This window comes from Corylus avellana, chromosome 3 (assembly GCF_965113065.1).
Source record: "Corylus avellana chromosome 3, dhCorAvel1.hap1.2, whole genome shotgun sequence".
NCBI classification, from domain to species: Eukaryota; Viridiplantae; Streptophyta; class Magnoliopsida; order Fagales; family Betulaceae; genus Corylus; species Corylus avellana.
This window is the reverse complement of record NC_142492.1, coordinates 10,329,026-10,351,201: the sequence shown is the minus strand read 5'-3', so window position 1 is coordinate 10,351,201 and position 22,176 is coordinate 10,329,026. Positions and strand designations below refer to the sequence as shown.

The window sequence follows — 22,176 nt, the reverse complement described above, 5'->3', positions numbered from 1 at the left end:
GTACCCCAGATCTTTTCCCACTTCATCACCAACCTACCTGCAATTCACTTTGTCGTTGTGTTCGTTTGTGTGAAGTACCTTCCTGTCCACAAGGTCCCAAAAGAAGAGAGGTTTCTTGTAAAGCGGATTGGACACAACCATAAGAGAGGTTTCTTATGTTTAAGGGAGATGATCGGCTGGATGGGGAAGACGGGACCGGCTACGCAGAGAAGTAGGGATTTCAGTATTAATCCTTACCACTAAGCAAAGCGGCGTTGTTTTGCTTAGGGTAAGGGAACTCTAATTTGAAGCAAAACGGTGCCGTTTTACATCTTGTTTTAAAAAAATAAAAATAAAATAAAATTCATACAAGGGCATTGTAGTAACTTACCCGTAACCAAACGACGTCGTTTTGTAGTTTCCATCCAAACTGACAGTTTTGACTAACGGAGTGGCCAAAATGTAATAGTTTGGTAGTTTAGGGGGCTACTTTATCACTTTTGAAACATTAGGGGGCTAAATCAAAAAACAGTTGATAGTTTGAGAGGCTTTTTTATATTTTTCCCTTAAATTTATTATTTTTATTATTAATTTAAACTTTTGGAATAAGTAGTAAGTTAACAAATATGTTAATATCTATATTCTCTACCTAGCCACTTCCCTAGCTAATATATTTATTTAAGGTGAATGTTAATTTTATGATTGCGGTTTAAGCTCAAATGAGAAGACATGTCAGTTAAGAATCGATTGGCATATTTGTTTATTATAGAATGAGGATTTCATGCACTTAGGTGCTCGGATTGCTAACAAGTCGGATGGCAAACCCCAATTTGGGGTTCAAGCAATGGAAGTATAAAATGAAATATTTTTCCTTCTCTTTCTTGTATAGGACCACTCGTCTGCAAAACTCGTTCAAATGAGGTTGCAAACGAGCATACAGAACCCCTTTTATGTAAACCCCGTCCGAACGAGGTTGTAGACGAGCCATTCAGTTTGGACTAATTTTGCAAGTAGAAGCCGTCGTCCACAAACTCTGTTTGAAGGTTGCAGATGAACCAAACAAAAATATCAAACTTTTTGAATAAATTATTGAATATGAAGCATCAACTTAATTATCATCAATATTTTGTTTCCCTTTAATTTTTACAGCGGGAGCTGTGGTGCATGAAAGAGAAGGTAGATACAGCAATATTCCGGTGACAACATTGTCACCTCCAGAAGGCAACACAACTTTCCTTGCAGTTGATCTTGATCCCTTAAAATGCAAAATGATCTTGATACCTTTCTCAATATGCAACATAGAAAACTTTTATTCAATGTAAGTACTGAAAAGTAAAACAACTGCAAGAACTAGAGAAAGTAGTATTACAAAATGTGTCATGAAAATGAGCAACATCGCATCGTATTGCACCAATTATATATCACTTAAAAGGTTGACACTTCCGTCTTAGCAAAGAATAGGCCGGAAGGTCCACCTTCAGGCATCAAAGCCAGCATGACAGGACCTTTACCTCCTTCTTCAACAGTCAAGACGCCGGTGTTGTGATTCAAATCCGTCTTAACAAAGCCAGGACAAACTGCATTAATGGCAATGTTGGGGTACTTCTTAGCCAAAACCCTTGTGTAAGCATTCAGAGCTGCCTTGGAGACAATATAAGCAGAATAATTTGCAGGCCAGCCTTTGATTTCTATCAAATTCTCCTTGGCGTCTTCTAAGAACCTTTCCACCACATTGTCCACTTTCTCTTCTGTAAGGCCATCTACATCTTCTAGCTCCTTTCTTGCATTCTCATTTGAGACACGCTGAAATTCCATTGTTGTTAATTAGCAAGTATGATATAACTAGAAGTTGCTACTTTTTGATATATGGAGTTCTTTTGAGTAGCACCATTTTACCCACGATTTGAAAATGCACCGCAATTTTTTAAAACGCACTTCCAACAATATAATAATATTGTACCTCTAGCTGTCCGAAGGAGGAGGAGACATTTATTATTCTTGCAGAATTGGATAATTCAAGAAGTGGAATTAGTTCTTTGCTCACTTGCTTCATCCCATAATAATTTGTTCTTAGACAATCCAAGGCAGTTTTGTAAGTTTGCTTAAATGTCTCCAAGGATCCGGGATTTGCACCTATAACCTGTATCATTAATGTATGTAGTGATAAATCATGATGCAGCATACATGTTTAGAAATTAAAATCATTTGAATACTATGAGAAAGAATTTCCTCCTATCCGGCCAAAAACTGTCCTTTTTTTTTTTTTTTTCTTTTTTCATTTATGAGACTTCTCCTACAGTGTGGGAGAGAAAACATTAAACTATATAAGATTATATTGCATTGAAAACCTTACTTTATCAAACTCTAGTTTTAAGCTCTTTTGATCCTCTGCTGTGATTATGGATCCGCCAATCCCTGCATTATTTATCTGCAATTTGAAACAATTTCAATATCAGAGTACATAAGAACAAGATTTTATCTAGTTAACAATTGGTCTTTATTTTTCAACAAGCAAATGACGTTATGTTCATTTAAAAAAGGCTCCTATAGACTGATTAGAAAGGAATCTTTATGTAATTATTATCATCCTCCTTATCAAGGGTGATGGTTCAATAGCCCAAGAAAGTTTTCAAGTGGTCAAAGCATATACTAGAGTGTGAGTTCGAATCTCTACAATAGAGAATCCCCATATGCCGGATTAATATTAACCACTTTAAATTTTCATTGATACTCTGGTGGGGCTGAGTGAGGCTATGACTCAATTGATATGGGCAAATAATGTGAGAGGATAGATGAGTCATATATGTACTTATTCGTGCAGGTATTTGGATAGTTCAAATAGATATGAGGTTCACCTATACCCCTCTCATTTTAGAGTTTCCCGTGCAATAAAGAGAGCTAATTACACCCGATAAAAATTCATTAGAGTTTAGAAAATGTACCAGTATGTCAAGCTTCCCAAATTGGGTTTGGATGAAATTTGCAAGAGAAGAAATGGTAGCCTTATCCCCCACATCAAGTTGATGAAAAATCACATGGGAGTATCCAGCAGCCTTGAGTTTTTCAACAGCTTCATTGCCCCTCTTCGCATCTCTAGCAGTTAATATCACCCTGATCCCATTTGAAGCCAACTGCTTACATATTTCAAATCCTATCCCTTTGTTGGCCCCCGTAACAACAGCAACCCTGAAGAAAAAAGTTTGAAACGAATGCAAAAAAAACGAAATTAAGGGTGAGTATTAAGGATCGATGTTTCACTATATATATATATATGAGGCTCATATGAATTTTTTTTGTTAAAGATGAAATTACCTCTTCGTCATGTTTGTTGACTTGTTTCCGCTGTTCGTTGATGCCAATTTATGGAAGTTTACGGTTTTGCTGTTGGTTTTATTGTTTAAGGTAAGGTTATGGGGTATTTATAGTTGGTCATCTCTGGGTTTTCTACGCACGCAGTGACATCTTTCGACTTGCAATCTTGCTTGTTACGTATACGGTGACGTTTTAGACTTTTCTCTTGTTTTTTGAGCAAGAAACTAGAAATAAGAAAATAAATAAAGAGCGGAATAAGAGTGCGTTTGAGATTGCAATTTCGCAAGAATAATTTGTATTTTTTTAAGATATCATAAAACGTAAGGTGTTTGGCATTGCGATTTAAAAAGCACTTAATCTTAAAAATAAAAAATAAATAAAAAATCTGCAATTCTATAAACAGGTTAGATGGTGCTTATTTGAAAAAACGCAAATTTAAATCAAAATCATGATTTTGCATAATAAATATTTAATAAAAAATACTTTTTAACACATTTTACCAAATGTTTTTACTATTTTAAAAAGTAATGATTTCAAAAGCACAATTTTTAAAATCGTACTTATTGAAATCCCAATCCCAAACGGATCCTTAAATTATTTGTCTAATTACAATTCTTGTTCGAGAAATGCTAAGTTTTTTAAGTTAAAAATTCTAAAAATTTTGTTACAAAATGATGTATCACCATCCTATTACCATATTTGTCTATTTATTAAACAATAGACCACATAGAATGGTAACACATCATTTTGAAACCAAATTTAAAAAATAAAAAATAAATAAAAATTGAAAAACCTAGCATTTCCCTTCTCATTTTGGTTAGGTGTGTATGTAATTTCTTGCATGTGTGCTACATATGAGTAATGCTAAAAGTTTTTCATGTGTCGTTCTCGATCGTATCACTCAAAAAATTGTGACTTTTAAAATTATCATTGGGCTTGTGATTTATCACTATTTAATTTTGATCAAATTATAATTTTACAAGCTACTTCATTTTTTTGGAATGAAACAAAAGAGACATAATAAATACTTATAGCATCCCAGAGAGGTACCTCAATCAGCTGGAACCACTCATAATATAGCGGATGTCACTTATAGCACTCCTTAGAAAAAAAATTACTCTCATAGGAATCTCCGTGTGTAAAGAAATTATCATATTTAATACTCTTCTTTTTAAAAAAATAATAAAATAAAAAATAAAGGTATATTACTATATTCTGTTCGCTAAAAAATATATGGGCTTGGGTTTTCATTTTCAACCCAATCCACCTCAACTCGCCCAAATCACATACCCAATCTCTCTCTCTCTCTCTCTCTCTCTCCAATCGACGAGAAGCACAGTTCTCAGGGACACCGAGGTAAGATCGCTTCCGGTCTAAAACTTTTAATTTGTAAATTCTTTAGACTTTCGTAATTTACGTATTCAGTTCTAGGGTTCAGGGGTTTAATTTGTACTATTATCAAGTGGTTTTAGATATATTTATTACTTGCATTAGTAGTGAACCTAAGGTTTTTGTCCGGATAAATTAGGTTTAATTTAGGGTTCAGACGGAATCAAATGCGTTTTTCTTTGTTTGAAAAACTTTGGTTTGAATGTTTATGTAAGATTCTTGTGCTTCGTTGGTGAAAAATTGTTGGAGTTGGCTCACTCAAACTGATATGGACTGGTCTTGTAAATTCCTTCAATGTCTATGTTGGGATGTTGAATTTTAAGTGAACTTCTTTTAACTTAATTGGGAACTATCATCGATTATGTTTCTCTTTTGTCAATTCTTGGAAGTTCTTTTAGGTGTCTTCAAGTATGTCTGTTGCTTCTACCTGGGCAATATTGCTTATGGGACTCTTCTGGGTCATTAGAATTGGGGGGACCTATGTAGGAGACTCTAAATATCAATGTGGACTGGTTTATTATATTTGAATAATATTCAGGCTAGTGTTACCAGACTTGCAATTATGTAAAATGTTATCAGAGAGAACCGTTTAGCCCCAACTGCAACAAATAATTTGGATTGATTTTTGACATTAGTGATGAATTTTAGGAAAGATTTGAATATATATATTTTTTTTTTTGCTTAATACTAGATTAAGGATTGATCAATGAGTAAAGCCTGTTGTCTGATCACTAATTGCTCAGTATCATAGAAATTGGATACTCATTTTCTAGTTGCATTTTGTTCTTTGTGCACTGTACATGGTGGTGAAATTATTGCACATGTTCTGCATTAAGCCATTTACAGGCTAGAGATTAATGTAGGGAGAACGATTGGAATGTTTATTGCCCATAGATTTTAGGGAAAATTACACTTTACCCCCCCCCCCCCCCCACAAAAGGTTTGGGGCCATTTTCAATTCGATCTCCAATGTTTCAATTTTTGTAATCCACCCCCCAAACTTGCCAAACTTTTGCAATTCGGCCATTCCGTTAGTCAAAGCCACTTTGACTAACGGAACAGTGATCACGTGCGATGCATGTGATCACTTTTGGTTTTTTTTTTTCCTAAAATGCCCCCTTCATCAGCATTGAGACACCGGCTACGAACCACAGATCGCCAAAGATGAGCAAGAACCGCTTGAAGGGACGAGATCTTGTTAGTGCTCATTTCAGAATTTGCTTTGGCTTTAAGTTGTTGGATTTTCTCCTTTGAAAAATGAAAAAACTCTTTGTTTTAGAGGTGGAGAAGTGTTGGAACTCTCCTCCTCATGAATTTCATTGTGCTGGAATTGGAAAGGAATGCGAATGGGGAGATCGATAATACCATCGAGAAAACCCAATCCGATGATCGGAGGAGATTGTGAAGTGGGATCAGAAGAACCCGTAGAGATCCCAGACCAAGTATTGAAGAAACGCCAGAAGGAGGTGCCATCCGCAAGGCTGTGGTTTATAGTGCAACTGATGAAGAGGCCATCAACGAGCTCAGTCACTTTCACCGCCAGCAATGGTTTGGAAACACCTTTGCAGTTCAACACCCTGTTCATCAAAAAGAAGGAGTTGACAATATCGGGAACGTAGAGGGGCTCAAGGATATCGGCCACAGTGACGCCATCTGCCACTGCATGAACAAACTCTGCTCCTCCATGGTTATTGCAGTCGACAAAGAAAGAGGTGGTCTTATCATCATCGTTTTCAACCATGACTAAGTGGCTGGCGAGAGGATAGAAATATCCAACATGCGGGATAGAGAGGTCTTTAGGTGATCGATGACACTCTCACTGCCTTTTACTTTTTTTTCTTGGGAGGGTGTAGGTTTGAGGAAGAGAAGACCCTTTTGGATGTGATCGACTGCGAGGAGTTGAAGATCCCATGGAGTCGGCTAAGTCAAGGATGGGGGTATTTTAGGAAGAAAAAAAAACAAAAGTGATCACGTGGGTCACACGTGATCACTGTTCCATCAGTCAAAATGGCTTTGACTGATGGAATGGCTGAATTGCAAAAGTTTGGCAAGTTCGGGGGGGTGGATTGCAAAAATTGAAACATTGGAGGTCGAATTGAAAATGACCCCAAACTTTGGGGGGTAAAGTGTAATTTTCCCTAGATTTAATGTGCCCTATTTATTTCTACTTGTTTCATGAAATTTGTGTTACACAAAAATGGGAGTTTTCAGAGTTGCTTGTGTGAGCATGCAGTTTTCTTAGTAAATTATGGTAATGTCTTGATTATTAGCTGTTAATTCTTCCTGAATTATGACATGAGTATTTATATTTTGGAGTCAATTTTGGCCATTCAGTGATTTCAATTTAATTCTTATCTTTTACCATCTTGTACTTAAAATCCCTTATTTTCTTACATTCTTAAATATTAATGATGGGTTTGAGTAGCTCTTACTAAAAAAGCAAACATTTTCATGTCTAGATGGCATTACAAGAAAAGTTAGATAAATTCAAGAAGCAGCAAGAGAAGTGCCAGTCAACCCTCACGAGCATTGCAGCAGCTAATAAGTCCACAATTCAGAAATCCACACCTGTAGCTGCAGCACTGTCAGCCAATGCAAGAACCCCTGCTCCTGCCGTTAAATTTTCAAATGATACAGAGAGACTTCAACACATCAACAGCATTCGGAAAGCCCCTGTAGGAGCTCAGATCAAGCGTGTTATAGATCTGCTACTGGAGGTTTAAACCAAATTCTTCTTGCCTTTATCTATACATACGTATTGCCTAATGCTCTAGTTATTCGCAATGCTCATTGTGGAAATGATTTAAAAGTTGTGTGTTTACTGCAAAAGAAATAGTTATAGTCATCCACCTTCATCAAACTGGGACCTTTTTTTTTTGCAATTAATTGGGGAAACTCAAAACCTTGTTTATATGGCATGATTTTAAGGGGAAACTGATAATACTTGATAGACAGTTTGTACTTTGAATTGAAGGTAATTATAAATTATAGATGTTTGTGGGCAATTTGTATTGCGGTTTTGTTTACTGTAATTACGGGGTATATAAAATCAATAGAAGTCAACATCAGTTACATTGCCCTGGTTGGACCAGGTGAATGTTAATTACTACCAGCTGAATGCTGTTTGTATTTGCAGACAAGGCAAGCCTTCACACCGGAGCAAATAAATGAATCATGTTATGTTGATGCGAATGCCAACAAAGCTGTCTTTGACAGTTTGAGGAATAACCCGAAAGTGCACTATGATGGGAAGCGTTTCTCTTACAAGGTAACATTAAACTTACGTAGCTGCAGAACTTCATGGACTAATAAACTTTTTCGATTTAGTATTTAAGTTGTATTTAGTTTTTTCCTTATACCTCTTTCATGGTGGGTAACATTTTGACTTGTCACTTGGTCTACAGTCTAAGTATGATCTAAAGGAAAAGAATCAGCTTCTTTACTTAATAAGGAAAAAACCAGAGGGGATTGCTGTCATTGATCTTAAGGATGCATACCCAACTGTGATGGATGACTTGCAGGTACATGTAATATTTGATTTCCCCATTTTGTTTGATGAACTTTTACATCATGATATTCATGATTTCATTATAGCACCAGAATTTTGTTCAGAGAAGCCTCTGGAAAAAACTGCTAGGCCTTTTAGCCTTGTGCATGCCTCCCTCTTTCTGTAAGGTGTAGTCTTGGGTTTAATCCATGGGAGCAGTTGGATTGGGGAGGGCAAAGATTATCCATTATCATGTGGCCTTTAAAAAACTGATTGACCAAAGAAAAAAAAAAAACAACAAAAGGTTGCTAGAAAAAATTCATCTTGCATAGGCCACTGAACAAACCTTTGAATTCTATGGATTTGATTATCTCTCTGTGTACAACTTCCCGAGCATAGTTCAGAGGTGACTGGTGACTGTGTGTTGGTGGGACTTGAAAGGGCCTGGAAGCCTTCCTTCCCTTGACCTTTTGGTGTCGGGTGGGAACTCCTTTTCTCAGTATGATAAACAAAAAGATCTTAGGGCTTGAATAGTTATCATTAAAAGGAGCAAATTGTGTGATATAGTTGTATCTGGTAAAGTTTTTCTGGCTTTGGATGCATGGATTAGCTTTTCAAAAGTTGATTTTCCTTGCAAAAAAGGGAAGGTGTACCCTGGTACTAAGTGGGAACACAATCGATTACCTGTTTCTCTTGCAATAAATTATATGAACTTATTCTTCCTTAGGTTTTGAAAGCTGCGGGTCTGATTTGGCTCCTATCAAACTTTGATTCCCAAGAAGACATTGCGTATCCAAATGACCCCAGGGTGCCCATTATGGTGGATGATGACCTTAAACAGCTGTTTCGTGGAATTGAACTGCCTCGTGATATGATTGACATTGAGAGGGATCTCCAGAAGAACGGGATGAAGCCTGCTACCAACACTGCTCAGAGGAGGGCCAGATCAGAGGTTCAAGGCATTTCCTCCAAGCCCAAGCCAAAGAAAAAGAAGCATGAGATCACCAAGAGGACAAAGCTTACAAACGCCCATCTTCCAGAGCTTTTCCGGAACCTAGGCACTAATAATTCTTGAAGTTTCCGATGAGCCATTGGTGAACCATACACAGATGTAACTTGCTGTTGTGCTACTTGCATCGGTTTTGTAGATATGTAGTGTTCTAGTAGTTCTAAACCCAAATTGATTCTTGGGTCTTTGCCACTCTTGATACTAATGGCAGACATGGGCAGGACGTCGGCGGGAAAGCTTCCGAACACTTGTTGGGAAGCGGCCCATCAGACTACGTGGTGTGATCTTGTATCATCAGTTGATTTGTAATGGAAAAGCCTATTTGGTCCAACATTGTAATTACAGATTGCCCCTATCAATTTTTCTTTCTTTGTAAATTTAGCTCAGTTAGATATTTTGTTTGCCTGGAAGAATGTAGCTCTAGTGTTTTATCTTTCTGCAGAAGATTCATTCCAAGGAATGGACGAGTCCTCACTAATTGAATAGATTCATTCCATTTCCGTCTACATTGAAGTCGTGGCCTCAGTGCTTCACACTTCTATCTTATGCCACATAATTAACACCATGCTGAAACATTATGAAATCTTAAGCCAAGAGGACAAATTAGCAAATCATGTGCTTTAGGAACCTGCATTTATTCAAGCAACAAAACAATAACACTAAAATGAAGAAATATAGAATGAGGTATAATGTGAAAGACTGAGAGTGGCAGCGTAGAGAGAAAGATTGATGGGCTACATCCTAAATATTAAACTGTATTATACTGTGATATTTATCTAGTGATTAAGAATAGTGAACAAGAAACCTTAGAATAAATAAGGAAGGGAATAAACTCTAATATAGAGAATATTTTCTAAATATTCTAACATCCACAAACTCAACTTGGTTAAGGAAATTGATTTTTTTTTTTTTTTTTTGGGTTAGATTTGGTGCGAACACAAACCTGAGCATGAGTTTGGCCTTTAGAACCATTGATAAGCCTGATGATGATCAATTCTTTGTGGCAAGAGAGCAAAGTTGTATTTGAGCTTAGACGGGAAAAGATATATATATGGTGCATGCCAGACAGCACCTGCTGAGCCTAGTCATCCAGTCAACAATGCATTGATTGGAATCGTCCCTTTGGGCCTATATAAGAGGACTCCAGTTCCAAAGATCAGGCAGACTGCACAATACAATCTCCTTGATTTTGTGATCCTTGAAACCATATTTCCTTCTGGAATATTTCCTTTGTGTAAACCTTTGAAGCCCACAACCTTTGAAATGATTTCAAAGAGCATGGCAACTTATTTGACTTGGAAGAAAAAAAAAAAAAAAACAAACAAACAAACAAACTTATTTGTAAGTGTTTATTTATGAGTATCAGTTTCCAGTATATTTAACTTCGGAATTACTTGTGCTATATACTTTTACAGTTTTTGTTTATTCTAATCATTATTCTGAACATATTTCTTATGCTTACTGTCGTTATTAGTCTTTTCTATATGTCAAACCATTACTATCGTTGTTATATCTTTACTAGCTTTGCCAAATACAAAGTGCCTCAGTCTTGTTATTTGAACCCAGATAACATATGTCTTGGTTTATGTATATATGTATATATATCAGAAAAGAATGCTCATACACGCTGATCAACTAGATAACCAAAAAGCAAAAGACACTCACAATGCTCAGTCAAGTCTCCATATGAAAAGGAGTAATGCTACGGAACAACAAAAGTTCTGCAACAATTCTGTTTTTTTCTTACGTGGCAGGAGTTAACAAACAACAGTTAGATTTTTAAAAAGGTATGATACAACCCCAACTTTTTTGCCCACAACAGTGTTGTTAGGACGCTCATATCTGAAATATTCGACCAAAATGATGCAAGAATGAGACACAAATGACATCCTTTAAAACAAAGCATTGTGCCAATGTCAATACCAATGACTAACTCAGCTTCAACGAATTCAAAGGATTGGGGCTTTTCTTGGTTGTTGGCACAAGAAAATCCTTCATCTTCAAAGGCTTCGGGGAATCTTAGAATTTTCAATTGCTAAAACCCTAAAAATGTAGACATCAGAGCAAGAAGGAAGAAATCCAGAGATAGAGAAAGAGAGAGGGGCGCGAGTAAGAAATCCCGCCAGTTTATATATATAATTCGAACTCAGATTAGCAGCTTCGTGGATATGATTCGAAACATATCCACACACACATAAAGCAAGGAAGACCCAAGGAGAAGAAGAAAAAAGAAAGGAAAATTACATTTTACCTCCAAAATTTTAGACAATTTTTAATTTAACTTTCAATGTTTCAAAAATTGCAATGCACCCCATCAAAGTTTCAAAATTTTTCAATGTGGCCCATCTGTTAACTATTTCTGTTTTCTCTAACGGAAATAATAGAAAATATTAAATTGTCCCTACAATTTTATTTTTTATTTTTTAAAAAAAAAACTCAAAAATAAAAAATAAAAAATTGGGGTTGGCCGTAGCCACCCGTTGGGCCAACTACCCCTTTTGGCCGTGGGGTGGCCTAGTCACACAGTGACCCAAAAATGAAAAGCCACACCAAATGCAGACGAAATGCTGCGTTGGACTACAACCAGCCAACCCTCATGCGTTGGTCGCTTCCACAGCTCCATATGTGACTCGACAAGGGGATCGAGCAACGTGAGTCTCTTATGTCTATGTGGCGTTTCGCCACTTCGGCCATGGTGGTGGCACGAGATTCCATATTTACGGCGCATATTCAGGAGATGTGTTGTACGTGGCGCCGTTTGGAAAGGTGGTCTATATGTTAGTGGTGGCGGTGAGAATATAAGAGTGACGGTAATGTTAGACAACGGTGATGTTAGGATGCTTATATCTAAAATGTTCGACCAAAATGATGCAAGGATGGGGCACACAAACGGCATCCTTGAAAACAAAGTGTTGTGCCAATTTCAATACCAATGACTGACCCACCTTCAACGAATTCAAAGAATTAGGGGTTTTCTTGGTCGTTGGCACAAGAAAGCATTGTGCCAATGACTGAACCCGCTTCATCTTCATGGGCTTCAGGGAGATCATAAAATTTTCCATTGCTAAAACCCTAAAAATGCAGAGATCAGAGCAAGAAGGAATAAATCCAGAGAGAGGGGTGCGAGGAAGAAAATATATATGCGGATAACAGGACACCCGCAGACAATGCCATGAGTGTGATAATGTAAACAAATGATAAGACTCTCGAGTTTCACTTTTGAAAGTGGTGACGATCACATCGACCACATGTTTACCAAAGTTAATCGGGATTTTTGTAAGGAGCAAATAGAGAAATTTAGCTCGTTTTATTCCCAATAGCTTGGAGCTAGACAGTGGATAAGACCATAGAGGAAGAGTCATGTCATAATTTGGCTCAAAACTTGGTTTTCGATAGTGAAAAGTTGTATATCAACACTTTCATCTAAAACCCAATCGATGTATAAACCATTAGAAAACACCTTCAGCATCTCATGTTTTTCAAAATGATTATCATCTAGAAAGGGATCACGGTTATTCAATTGAGAAAGTTGTAAGCCAGAATTAATCATCGTCGGATTAACCTTGAAATTTTTTTTGAAGAAAAATCATAAAATATCATTTAATCCAAAACATTTTAAAATGTCCAAAAAGATTAATCAAGAATCTTTTAATCCAAAACATTTTAACCTAAAATATTTTAATTCAATTGTACCTACTATAACTTTGTGTGCATGTGCGTGTAAACATATACTAGAACTTAGTGTTAACTAGTTAGTTTATATATATATATATATATATATATATATATATATAATATTATCAAAGTATTATAATTAATATGTAATTTTTTTTTTTTTTTTGAATAATAAATGTTCATTCTTACATATCAATCAAAAGAAATAGTAGATTTCTCTTTCAAAATTACATCACGGATGCATCCCGGAATTTCTTTCGACCAAATCTTATCCATGAAAAATTGTTTGGCCACATTTGCTAGAATATGGGCCGCTCCATTAGCATCTCTACGTACAAACCTACATTTCCATTCCCCAAACCCTTGTAGGACTCGTTGTGTATATGATATTATATGTCCAAAACGAGACATATTTATCTCCTTATTACATATCGCATTGGTCACTGCCCTCGCATCTCCTTCTATAATAATCTTTTGAAAGCCCAAGTCCTTGCAAAAACAAGTAGCAAAATACGCACCCATTGCTTCGGCTAAACTTGGATCTGGTGTGCCATCTCGTGTCAACTCAAGCTACAAGAACGCTGCCCAAATGGTAACGAACCACAATTCCAATACCCATTCTCTCCCTGTTCTCGTCGAGGCTAACGTCCCAATTTGCTTTTCTCCACCCTGCTTGTGGGGCAATCCAACGTGGAGATATCTCACCCGATTCGTTTGGGCTCATCATTGTACATGGCTAATTGATCGTTTGAAATTCTTCCATTGCCACCCTTGTGTTACAAACTACAAGATTAGGATGAATGAACATACCTCCATGGACTAGTTGATTTCTTCTAAACCATATTTGTTTTGCTATTGCAACAAAAATGGTTAAAGCTTCCCTACCGTGGCTTGTGAGAATACCTTCTGTGACGTGGAGGAAATTTGGGCATTGCAATGTACTCTTCTGAAAACATCGGTCACTCACCCCCCAAACGTCCCTTGCCGCCGGACATCCCCACATTACATGGTAAACTGTTTCCGCCTCCAAACCACAAATCGGACAATCTGGATCCGATACCACCTTACGTCTCAAGTGGTTATCCTTAGTAGGGAGCAGATTATGGCAAGCACGCCACATAAAATTTTTTGTCGCATTTGGAAGATTCATACTCCACATAGCCCTCCAAATCTCACTATCTCCACTTCGAGATGAGCCTTCCGGGGAAGATCTTCTGTCCATCTCCTTTATTAAATAATATGCACTTTTCACAGAGAAGCAACCATTTGCTGTTCCCCTCCAAATTTGGATGTCCGATTGTTGCAAACTAGCTAGAGGAATTTTTTTAATCACCGCTACTTCCTCCTTGCAAAAATTCTCCTCCAAAGCAATGGTATTCCACCACCCCGTGTCTACATCTATTAATGCGGCCACTGTGGCATCCGAATTGAGGCTCATTGGACATGATTGGATCATAAAAGTGTTTGGGGTTGGAATCCACCGCTCCCCCCAAATACGTACTGAACAGCCATTGTCTATCCTCCAAATTGTACCTTCTTTGATGATATCTCTGACCCCTTGTATACTCCTCCATGCAAAAGATGGTTTTGAGCCCACCTTTGCATCCATGATAGAACAATTGGGGTAATACTTTGCCTTCAAGATTCTAGAGGACAGCAACTCCGGGTCCTTAAGTAACCTCCAAAATTTTTTTGCTAGTAGAGACCTATTAAAACAGTGTAGGTAACGAAAACACATTCCTCCCCTATTTTTTGGGGTGCCCAGTTTTTCCCAACTCATCCAATGAATCTGTGTATCCTTCTCAAGGTGACCCCACCAAAACTTATGCATAAGAGCATTGATTTCCCTACACAGAACCTTAGGGAGTAAAAAAATACTTATACTGTAGGTCAGTATGGCTTAAATTACTACTTTTAACAAGATCTCTTTTCCGACCTGTGATAAGAACTTCAGTTTCCAATCTTGGAGCCGCTTCCACACTCGATCCTTTATACCATTAAAAGCTTGTGTTCTCGACTTCCCTACCAATGCCGGTAATCCCAAGTATTAATCAAACCTCTGGTGAGAGGGTATCCCAAAGATATCCATAATTTCCTACTTCATTTCCACGGATGTATTACGACTGAAAAAAATTGAAGTTTTTTGCCTATACAATCTTTGTCCAGAAGCCCTCTCATACATATCTAATAATTGGGACATCCAATGACATTGTTGTACATTATCCTTGCAAAACAGGAGGCTATCATCTGCGAAGAAAAGATGATTAATCCGAGGCCCCCTCTTCAAAGTTGGCACCCCCGAAAGAGACCCATCCATTTCAGCCCTGGCAAGTAACCAATTGAGTGCCTTCGCACAACTCAAAAACAAATAAGGGGATATTAGATCACCCTGTCATAATCCTCTAGTAGCTTGAAAACTACCCATTGGTACTCTATTAACAAGTACCGCATAATTTGCTGTTTTGACACACATGATCATCAGTCGAATCCATCTTCTTGGAAACTCCATCTTTCTCAACACCGCTTGCAGAAACCCCCACTCCACTCTATCATACGCCTTGCTCATGTCGAGCTTAATAGCTATATAACCTTTCTTTCCCCACATCTGGGAATGCATTGTATGAAGGGTCTCATAGGCTGCTAAAATAGTATCAGTGATTAGCTTACCAGGTATAAACACACTCTGGTTTTGAGAAATGATCATAGGCAAAACTGTTTTATACCGGTTAGCAAGTGCCTTAGAAATAAGCTTATACAAGACACACAAGCTAATAGGTTGGGAACTCATTTACTGTTGTAGGATTCACTACCTTCGGAATGAGAGCAATGTACATAGAATTTAATTCTTTATTTAACCTCATCCCCCACTGTAACCCAATTTTTTTGATAAAACCCAGCCGAAAAACCATCAGGACCCGATGCTTTTAAGGGCGACATTTGCCCCAGAGCCACTGTCACCTTTTCTTCTGTAAACTTCTTCAATAATGTTGAATTCATTTCAGGTGTGATTTTCTTCTCGATCGGATTTAAACAAGCTCCCACCTCCCCCCCCCCCCCCCCACAAATTCAGACGTGAATAGGGAAGAGAAATGGGTCACAAAAGCTCCACCAATGCTATCTTGCGTTTCCCACATATGACCACTTTCGTCTTGTATAGAAAAAATTTGGCTTTTCGTTCGTCGTTGAGTCGCACAAGCATGGAAATACTTGGTATTTCTGTCCCCATTTTCCAGCCATTCCTCATTTGCTCTTTGCCTCCACCTGAGATCCTATTCTTCCATCAATCTTCGCACTTCCCGTCGTAAATCTGGTTCGGTGTCATTTGGTTGTTGCACATCCCCGCCCATAAAGGTCCAGCAAATCCTTTTTTTTTTAATTTTTATTTCCTCCTCCAAACCATTCCTTTCCACTCTTTTCCATCTCAACAAACCCATCCGACACCTGTCCAAATTTTTTTACAAATTGCCAAGTACTCTCCACTTGTATCTTACGCCTCCACACTTTTTTAATCACTTTTGCACACTCCACTTCTCTGCCCCAACTCTCTTCATACTGGAACAACCTTTGTTTTTTTCGGCCCGACTCCATTTTCTTCAACAGAATCCACATCGAGGAGTGGTCTGAACTTGTGACCCATTCTAGATTAGCTACCGCCTGATCAAGTTTCTCCTTGATGAAGTCATTCCCCTCCCTATAATTGCACCATGTAAACTTTGAACCTCGGTATCCCAATTCATGGAGATCATAAAATTCCAAAGTATTTTTGAACACTTCTATCGCACCTTGTGTTTTTCCATTCCCCCCCACTTTTTCGGATGCCTCAAGGATTTCATTAAAATCCCCAGCGCAGAGCCAAGGAAGTGGCTCCATACTTGTCAAGTGACGAAGTAGCTTCCAAGCTTCATGTCGTTTGCTTGCTTCTGGATGGCCGTAGAACCCCGTAAACTTCCAACATACCCCTCTAGACAAGAGAGATAACTTTGCATTTATATGTCGTTTGCTATAGTTTTGTATTTCCACATCATCTTCGGCACCCCATAGAAGAGCCAAACCTCCACTTTTTCCTCCGCAATCCACCATAAATATATTTTGGAAACCCAATTTATATTTGATGGAGATCATTTTATTATTTTGTAACTTGGTCTCCATAAGAAAGACTACATTGGGCAGCTTTTCCTTCACCATACGGTAGAGGTCTTGAGCTGTTCAAGGGTTTTCAAGCCCTCGATAGTTCCAACATAAAAGACTCATTGCGGTCGGTGGGGGTGTTTAACAACCCCCGCCAATCCCCAACCAAATATTGTTTCTACCCCCATAGCATTGTCCTCTTTCTTTTTTCCTTTTTTTACTCTTTTTTCTCCCCCCTTCAAGCCCACCTCCTCGATCTCAGTCTCTTGTTTTCTTTTGTTCGGCACTGAACCACTCCTACCTTGCTGTATTGCTTGGCTTGCACGTGCTCGTCTCTTCCAGCCAGTTACGTTCCTCACTGAGTGTACTATCTCTTGCTCCACGTCACCACGATTTACACATGCTTCATCATGTTCCCTTACTATTGTCTCCTCATTCAGACTCACGCCAAGTGGCCCATGAGAATAGCCACTTGGCAGTCCCATCGCAGGCCCTTCAAAAGAGGGTGTCATTTGTGCCACAAAATCACTTTCTAGGTTAATATTATTTCCCAAACCTGACGCCTTATCTTCATCTACCAAAGAAAACTGTCGTATCTTCTCATTCGTATATTCCCCATTTATTGACTTGCTTCCCTTATTTGCATTCTGACTCTATCCTTTCCTTCTCTCAGCTTCATCATCAATGCTTCCATCATTCTCATCAATGCCTCCATTATTATTTTCCATAACCATTTCTGTTTCACCATTTTGGGACATTGAATCCATAGCTTTTGAACTTGCGTGATCAACAGGATTTGGAACCAACTCTGCCGATTTCGCTTGATTTTGTGTAACATTCACAACTTTCCGAAAATAACCATTTCCAGTTTCCCCTTCTGCCCTTCCGTCCTTAGGTCCCCTTCCCGCAACTCCGCCTCTGCCATGAAAACCGCTATTCACCTCATTATTATCATCAAAAGGATCTAGCGCTTCATATGGAAATTTCCCCATCTTCACGTAGGGTGCATGGGCAGTTTGCCCATCTTTGGATTTTTCAAACTCTTTCCTAACACGAGCACCACCCTTGGCAGTAGGCGCCGCCGCCGTCGCTGCAGCTACCGGTGAACTGGAAGAGCCACACCCTACCCCCTGCATATAATTCTTGGCCTCGTTTCGGAGTCGCATCCACCATCTCTCCAACCAAGCTCTGTTGGGTGGAACTCTGAGCCATGGACCATACTCCATTTCTGCTCCTTCTCCCTGTTTACCCTTGTCGCCCCCTTTAAGACATCCTTCAGGTCCATGACTGATAACTCAGCAGGTAAAACAAAACTTTGAAATCTTTTCATATTGAAAAGGCACCCCAAGAGTTTGTCTTTCAACTTCAGAGTACGTCCCCTTGGAATTGGTTTTGAGAGATTTACATGCACCCGAACCCGCAAGTACTCCCCCCACCCGTTCCGTCAATGTCGGTATCAACTTCTTCCACCTTTCCTACTGTGGATCCTATTTTGAATCCCATCTCTTGCTCCATACAGACCAGCGGAAGATCATACATTCGGATCCAAAAGGTGGCTGTATCAAATCTCATTTGATTGGGCGGTGTAAACCCATCAAACTCTTCAATCGCAAACAGTTGACCCTAAAAAATCCAAGGGCGTCCCTCTAGTACTCGCGATCTATCCCAAAAATGTTTAAAATCTAGGAGAAATAAATTTTATCCTAGGACTTTGAAGCATAACGATCCGGTCGACTTCCAATCCTTAATGAGTGTAGATCGAATGTAATCCTTCCCAATAAACTTTTCACCAATGAGTTTGCCCACCAGCCAGGATTGTCCTCTCGATTCCAGAACATCCACCACACTGTCAATAGCTTCCACCCTAGCACTTTCTTCTTCCGACAGTGAGAATTTCCTCCACTTTTTTATCAACTCTTCTGCCATCTTTGCTACACAATAGGAACACGCAGATTCCAAGGAAATCGCCTTGTTGAGTATTTCCCCACTCTCTGAGATCAAAAAATCAGAAGTGAAATCTTCTTCTCCTCTTGGGTTTTACGGCGCCCTAGAGAGAAAACTAAGCAAAACTACTGTTATCATTGCATGAAAGGCTTTTCAACCATGGGAGGCCTACAAAATCACTAATTAATATGTAATACTATTAGTAGTTAGTATATAACAATTTAATATATATATATAAAGGTTGTTCATAAATTCGGGCTTAAACTCCGCTCGGATTACACACTAAAAAATCTAATAGCCTTGTTTCTCAAGTTTGAGTTTAAGCAAGCTTGTCAAGTACCCAACTCGGCTCGAAATGACATTCTTAACAAACTCGAGCTTGAGTGCTGAGCTCGAACTCGCCCGAACTTTCTATGGGCCATGCTTGAACACACATTACATAGCTCGGCTTAAGAGCTGAGATTGTCTCAACTTGAGATATTGGCTCAAGATCTCAACTTCAGCACGAAAGGTGCTCATAAATGGCATCCTTTAAAACAAAGTGTTGTGCCAATGTCAAAACCAAAACAAATAATCACAAAGCAAATCAACAAAACAACTTACTTTTCTTCTATTAGCCTTTTGAAGTGAAAGATGGTCCTTTCAAGGTTGACAGCTACCTGGTTCTTTGCAACCTCACCGATCAGATTCTCACAGTCAATGAATGCAACACATGCTTCGTCGTTGGCTATAATTTCAACCTGACCGTTCTTGTAAATACTAACACAATAAAGCATTGTGCCAATGTTAGTACCAATGATTGAGCCAGCTTCAAAGATTTCAAAAGATTTGGAGTTTTCTTGGTCATTGGCACAAGAAAGCATTGTGCCAATGACTGAACCTGCTTCATCTTCATAAGCTTTAGAGGGAATTTTAGAGCTTTCCATCACTAAAACCCAAAAAATACAAAGAGAGCAATAAGTAAGAAATACAAAAAGAGAGATAGGGCGAGGAAGAAATCCCGCTAGTTTTGATTTAAATGGACTAGGCCCACTATATATATATATATATATATATATATATATATATATATATATATATAAGCCGAATTCGAACTCAGATCAGCAGCTTCATAGATATGATGCGAACCATATCCACACACACTGATAATGCAATGAAGAGCCAGAAAAAAAAAAAAAAAACAAAAACAAAAAACAACTGTACACACGCATAGAAGAAATTGAGTGTCAATCCCACTAGTTTTGATTTAAATGGACTAGGCCAACTATATATATATATATATTTTTAGCCAAATTCGGACTTAGATCAGCAGCTTCGTGGATATGATTCGAACCATATCCACACACACTGACAATGCAATGAAGAGCCAGGAAAAAAAAAAAAACCGCACACACGCATAGAAGAAATTAAGAGTCACACCAGATGCAAACGAAATGTTGCGTTGGACTACCACCGGCCAAATTCGAGCATGAGCTCTGAGCTCGAGCTCGCCTGAACTTCTTATGGGCCAAGCTTGAACACACATTACATAGCTTGGCTTAAGAGTTGAAGTTGTCTCAGCTTGAGATCTTAGCACGAATGGGGCACACAAATTGCATCCTTCAAAACAAAGCGTTGTGCCAATGTCAATACCAAAACAAATAATCACAAAACAAATCAACAAAACAACTTAATTTCTTGCTATTGGCTTTATGAAGTGAAAGATAGTCCTTTCAGGGTTGACAGCAGCCTCATTCTTTGCAGCCTCACCGATCTGATTCTCACTGTCAGTAAACATAAGACATGCTTCGTCGTTGGCTATAATTTCAACCTGCCTGTTCTTGTAGACACTAAAACAATAAAGCGTTGTGCCAATGTCAATACCAATGATTGAGCCAACTTCAAAGATTTCAAAGATTTGGAGTTTTCTTTGTTGTTGGTACAAGAAAGTGTTGTGCCAATGATTGAACCTGCTTCATCTTCCTAGGCTTCAAGGGGAATTTTAGAGTTTTCCATCGCTAAAACCCTAAAAATGTAGAGAGAGCCAGAAATACAGAGAGAGAGGCGCGCTAGGGTGAAGCTAATTCTGGGTTTTCTGAAACGAGGCAAGAAAAACTTTGGAAGAGTTCGAGTATGTTTTAGCATTTTAGGTTAGTGGTTTATTGGATGATTGAGATTACGTGGAATTAACGGCTAGGATTGTGGTGCATGTGTAGGTATTCGAATCCACGGTAATTACTGTGATAGCACTTTCTATAGAGGATGGGAAAGAGTATTTGCATCAATTGGGCGGTATATGGATCTTGCGGATAGAAATCATCTGATGCTCTTACCACAACCGTACTTGTTTCGAGCTATTCCATCACATCCAATCACCGCACCGCATTAGATAAATCAAGAATTCAGCTTTATTAACAGTTTACGGCTTTAATGTCTTATCAATTTAATAAAGCTAGATTTAAAAATTGATCTCAAATAAAAATTAGATAAAAGTATAATATTAAGTATTTCTAATAATTCATAAATACATAATTAGATATATAGCAAACATAAGCTTAACCTATACAAATCATAACACAAAGGAAAGAGAATGAAAAACTTCACTTATTCTTCAAAATATCAATGTTTTTGTAATTATAGTCTCGAATTTTTAATTTTGACAATATCAATACTCCAAAAATAATTTCCATTTTATTTTATTTTCTTAAACTGCCCGAAATGCATTTCAACTCCATAATGATGCATAACTTAATGGTCCGAAATAAATTTATTTTTATTTTAACAAACTAATTTAGAGGAATTCCCTCATAGGAAACTTTGTGAAAAAAAGAAAAAGAAGAAAATTTCATAAAATCTTTTTGAACTTCTACTCATTTTAACACTACTCCCTAAAAGTTTAAAAACTCTTAGTTATAAAGATATCGAACTTTAAATTTATTTCAATTACCTCATTTCGTTAATTTTTGTCAAAACGCCCAAAATACTCTTTTATAAAAATTAAAAAAAAAAATTGTAAAGATGTTGCAAATATATATATATATATATATATATATATATATATTATATTAATTAAATAATATTTTTTTAATTAATTATATGGACACGTGTCAAATCGTAATTGATGCTGAAGTGGCTTTCCGTTAAATTTTGAGTAGAGAGACCATCTTCATTTTTAGGCAAACCAAAAAGATCTCCTGTGATTAAAAATAAAGAATGCAAACACATGGGTGAACATTTAACCCAAAAATGAAATGGGGGTTATATTAGAAGGGGA

The 22,176-nt window shown here is 37.8% G+C and overlaps 3 protein-coding genes and 1 pseudogene across 3 annotated transcripts; 1 reads left to right on the top strand and 3 right to left on the bottom strand.

The window, feature by feature from the left end:
• Positions 1-1,319: 1,319 nt before the first annotated feature.
• LOC132173659 (salutaridine reductase-like) lies at positions 1,320-3,355 on the bottom strand. Its single transcript, XM_059585221.2, has 5 exons — positions 3,292-3,355; positions 2,922-3,165; positions 2,333-2,407; positions 1,940-2,119; positions 1,320-1,782 (listed from the first exon to the last, which is right to left on the bottom strand). The coding sequence occupies exons 1-5, from the start codon at positions 3,300-3,302 to the stop codon at positions 1,405-1,407; spliced, it is 888 nt and encodes a 295-aa protein (XP_059441204.2). The 5' UTR covers positions 3,303-3,355; the 3' UTR covers positions 1,320-1,404.
• A 1,186-nt stretch (positions 3,356-4,541) lies between these two features.
• Positions 4,542-9,684, top strand: LOC132173660 (transcription initiation factor IIE subunit beta). The gene is made up of 5 exons (XM_059585222.2): positions 4,542-4,647; positions 7,140-7,397; positions 7,817-7,948; positions 8,085-8,201; positions 8,895-9,684. Exons 2-5 carry the CDS (start codon positions 7,140-7,142, stop codon positions 9,240-9,242), a joined length of 855 nt encoding a protein of 284 aa, XP_059441205.1. The 5' UTR covers positions 4,542-4,647; the 3' UTR covers positions 9,243-9,684.
• Positions 5,746-7,129, bottom strand: LOC132174356 (putative acetyltransferase At3g50280 pseudogene; annotated as a pseudogene).
• A 9,572-nt stretch (positions 9,685-19,256) lies between the features above and the next one.
• Positions 19,257-20,961, bottom strand: LOC132176653 (uncharacterized). Its single transcript, XM_059588919.2, has 3 exons — positions 20,343-20,961; positions 19,527-19,851; positions 19,257-19,452 (listed from the first exon to the last, which is right to left on the bottom strand). The coding sequence occupies exons 1-3, from the start codon at positions 20,446-20,448 to the stop codon at positions 19,359-19,361; spliced, it is 525 nt and encodes a 174-aa protein (XP_059444902.2). The 5' UTR covers positions 20,449-20,961; the 3' UTR covers positions 19,257-19,358.
• Positions 20,962-22,176: the final 1,215 nt, after the last annotated feature.

Bases quoted from the DNA above. Each gene is read 5' to 3' on its own strand.
- LOC132173659 (XM_059585221.2), bottom strand. The intron at 2,120-2,332 runs GTAAGGTTTTCA...TTAATGATACAG, and splicing joins TAAAACTAGAGTTTGATAAA to GTTATAGGTGCAAATCCCGG. The intron at 1,783-1,939 runs GTACAATATTAT...ATGGAATTTCAG, and splicing joins CCTCCTTCGGACAGCTAGAG to CGTGTCTCAAATGAGAATGC.
- LOC132173660 (XM_059585222.2), top strand. From the start codon at position 7,140: ATGGCATTACAAGAAAAGTTAGATAAATTCAAGAAGCAGCAAGAGAAG. The intron at 7,949-8,084 runs GTAACATTAAAC...CTTGGTCTACAG, and splicing joins GGAAGCGTTTCTCTTACAAG to TCTAAGTATGATCTAAAGGA. The intron at 8,202-8,894 runs GTACATGTAATA...ATTCTTCCTTAG, and splicing joins CTGTGATGGATGACTTGCAG to GTTTTGAAAGCTGCGGGTCT.
- LOC132176653 (XM_059588919.2), bottom strand. From the start codon at position 20,448: ATGTGTGTTCAAGCTTGGCCCATAAGAAGTTCAGGCGAGCTCGAGCTC. The intron at 19,852-20,342 runs GTGTGACTCTTA...TTTGGGTTTTAG, and splicing joins CAACATTTCGTTTGCATCTG to TGATGGAAAGCTCTAAAATT. The intron at 19,453-19,526 runs GTAAGTTGTTTT...TTTGTTTTAAAG, and splicing joins AAAAGGCTAATAGAAGAAAA to GATGCCATTTATGAGCACCT.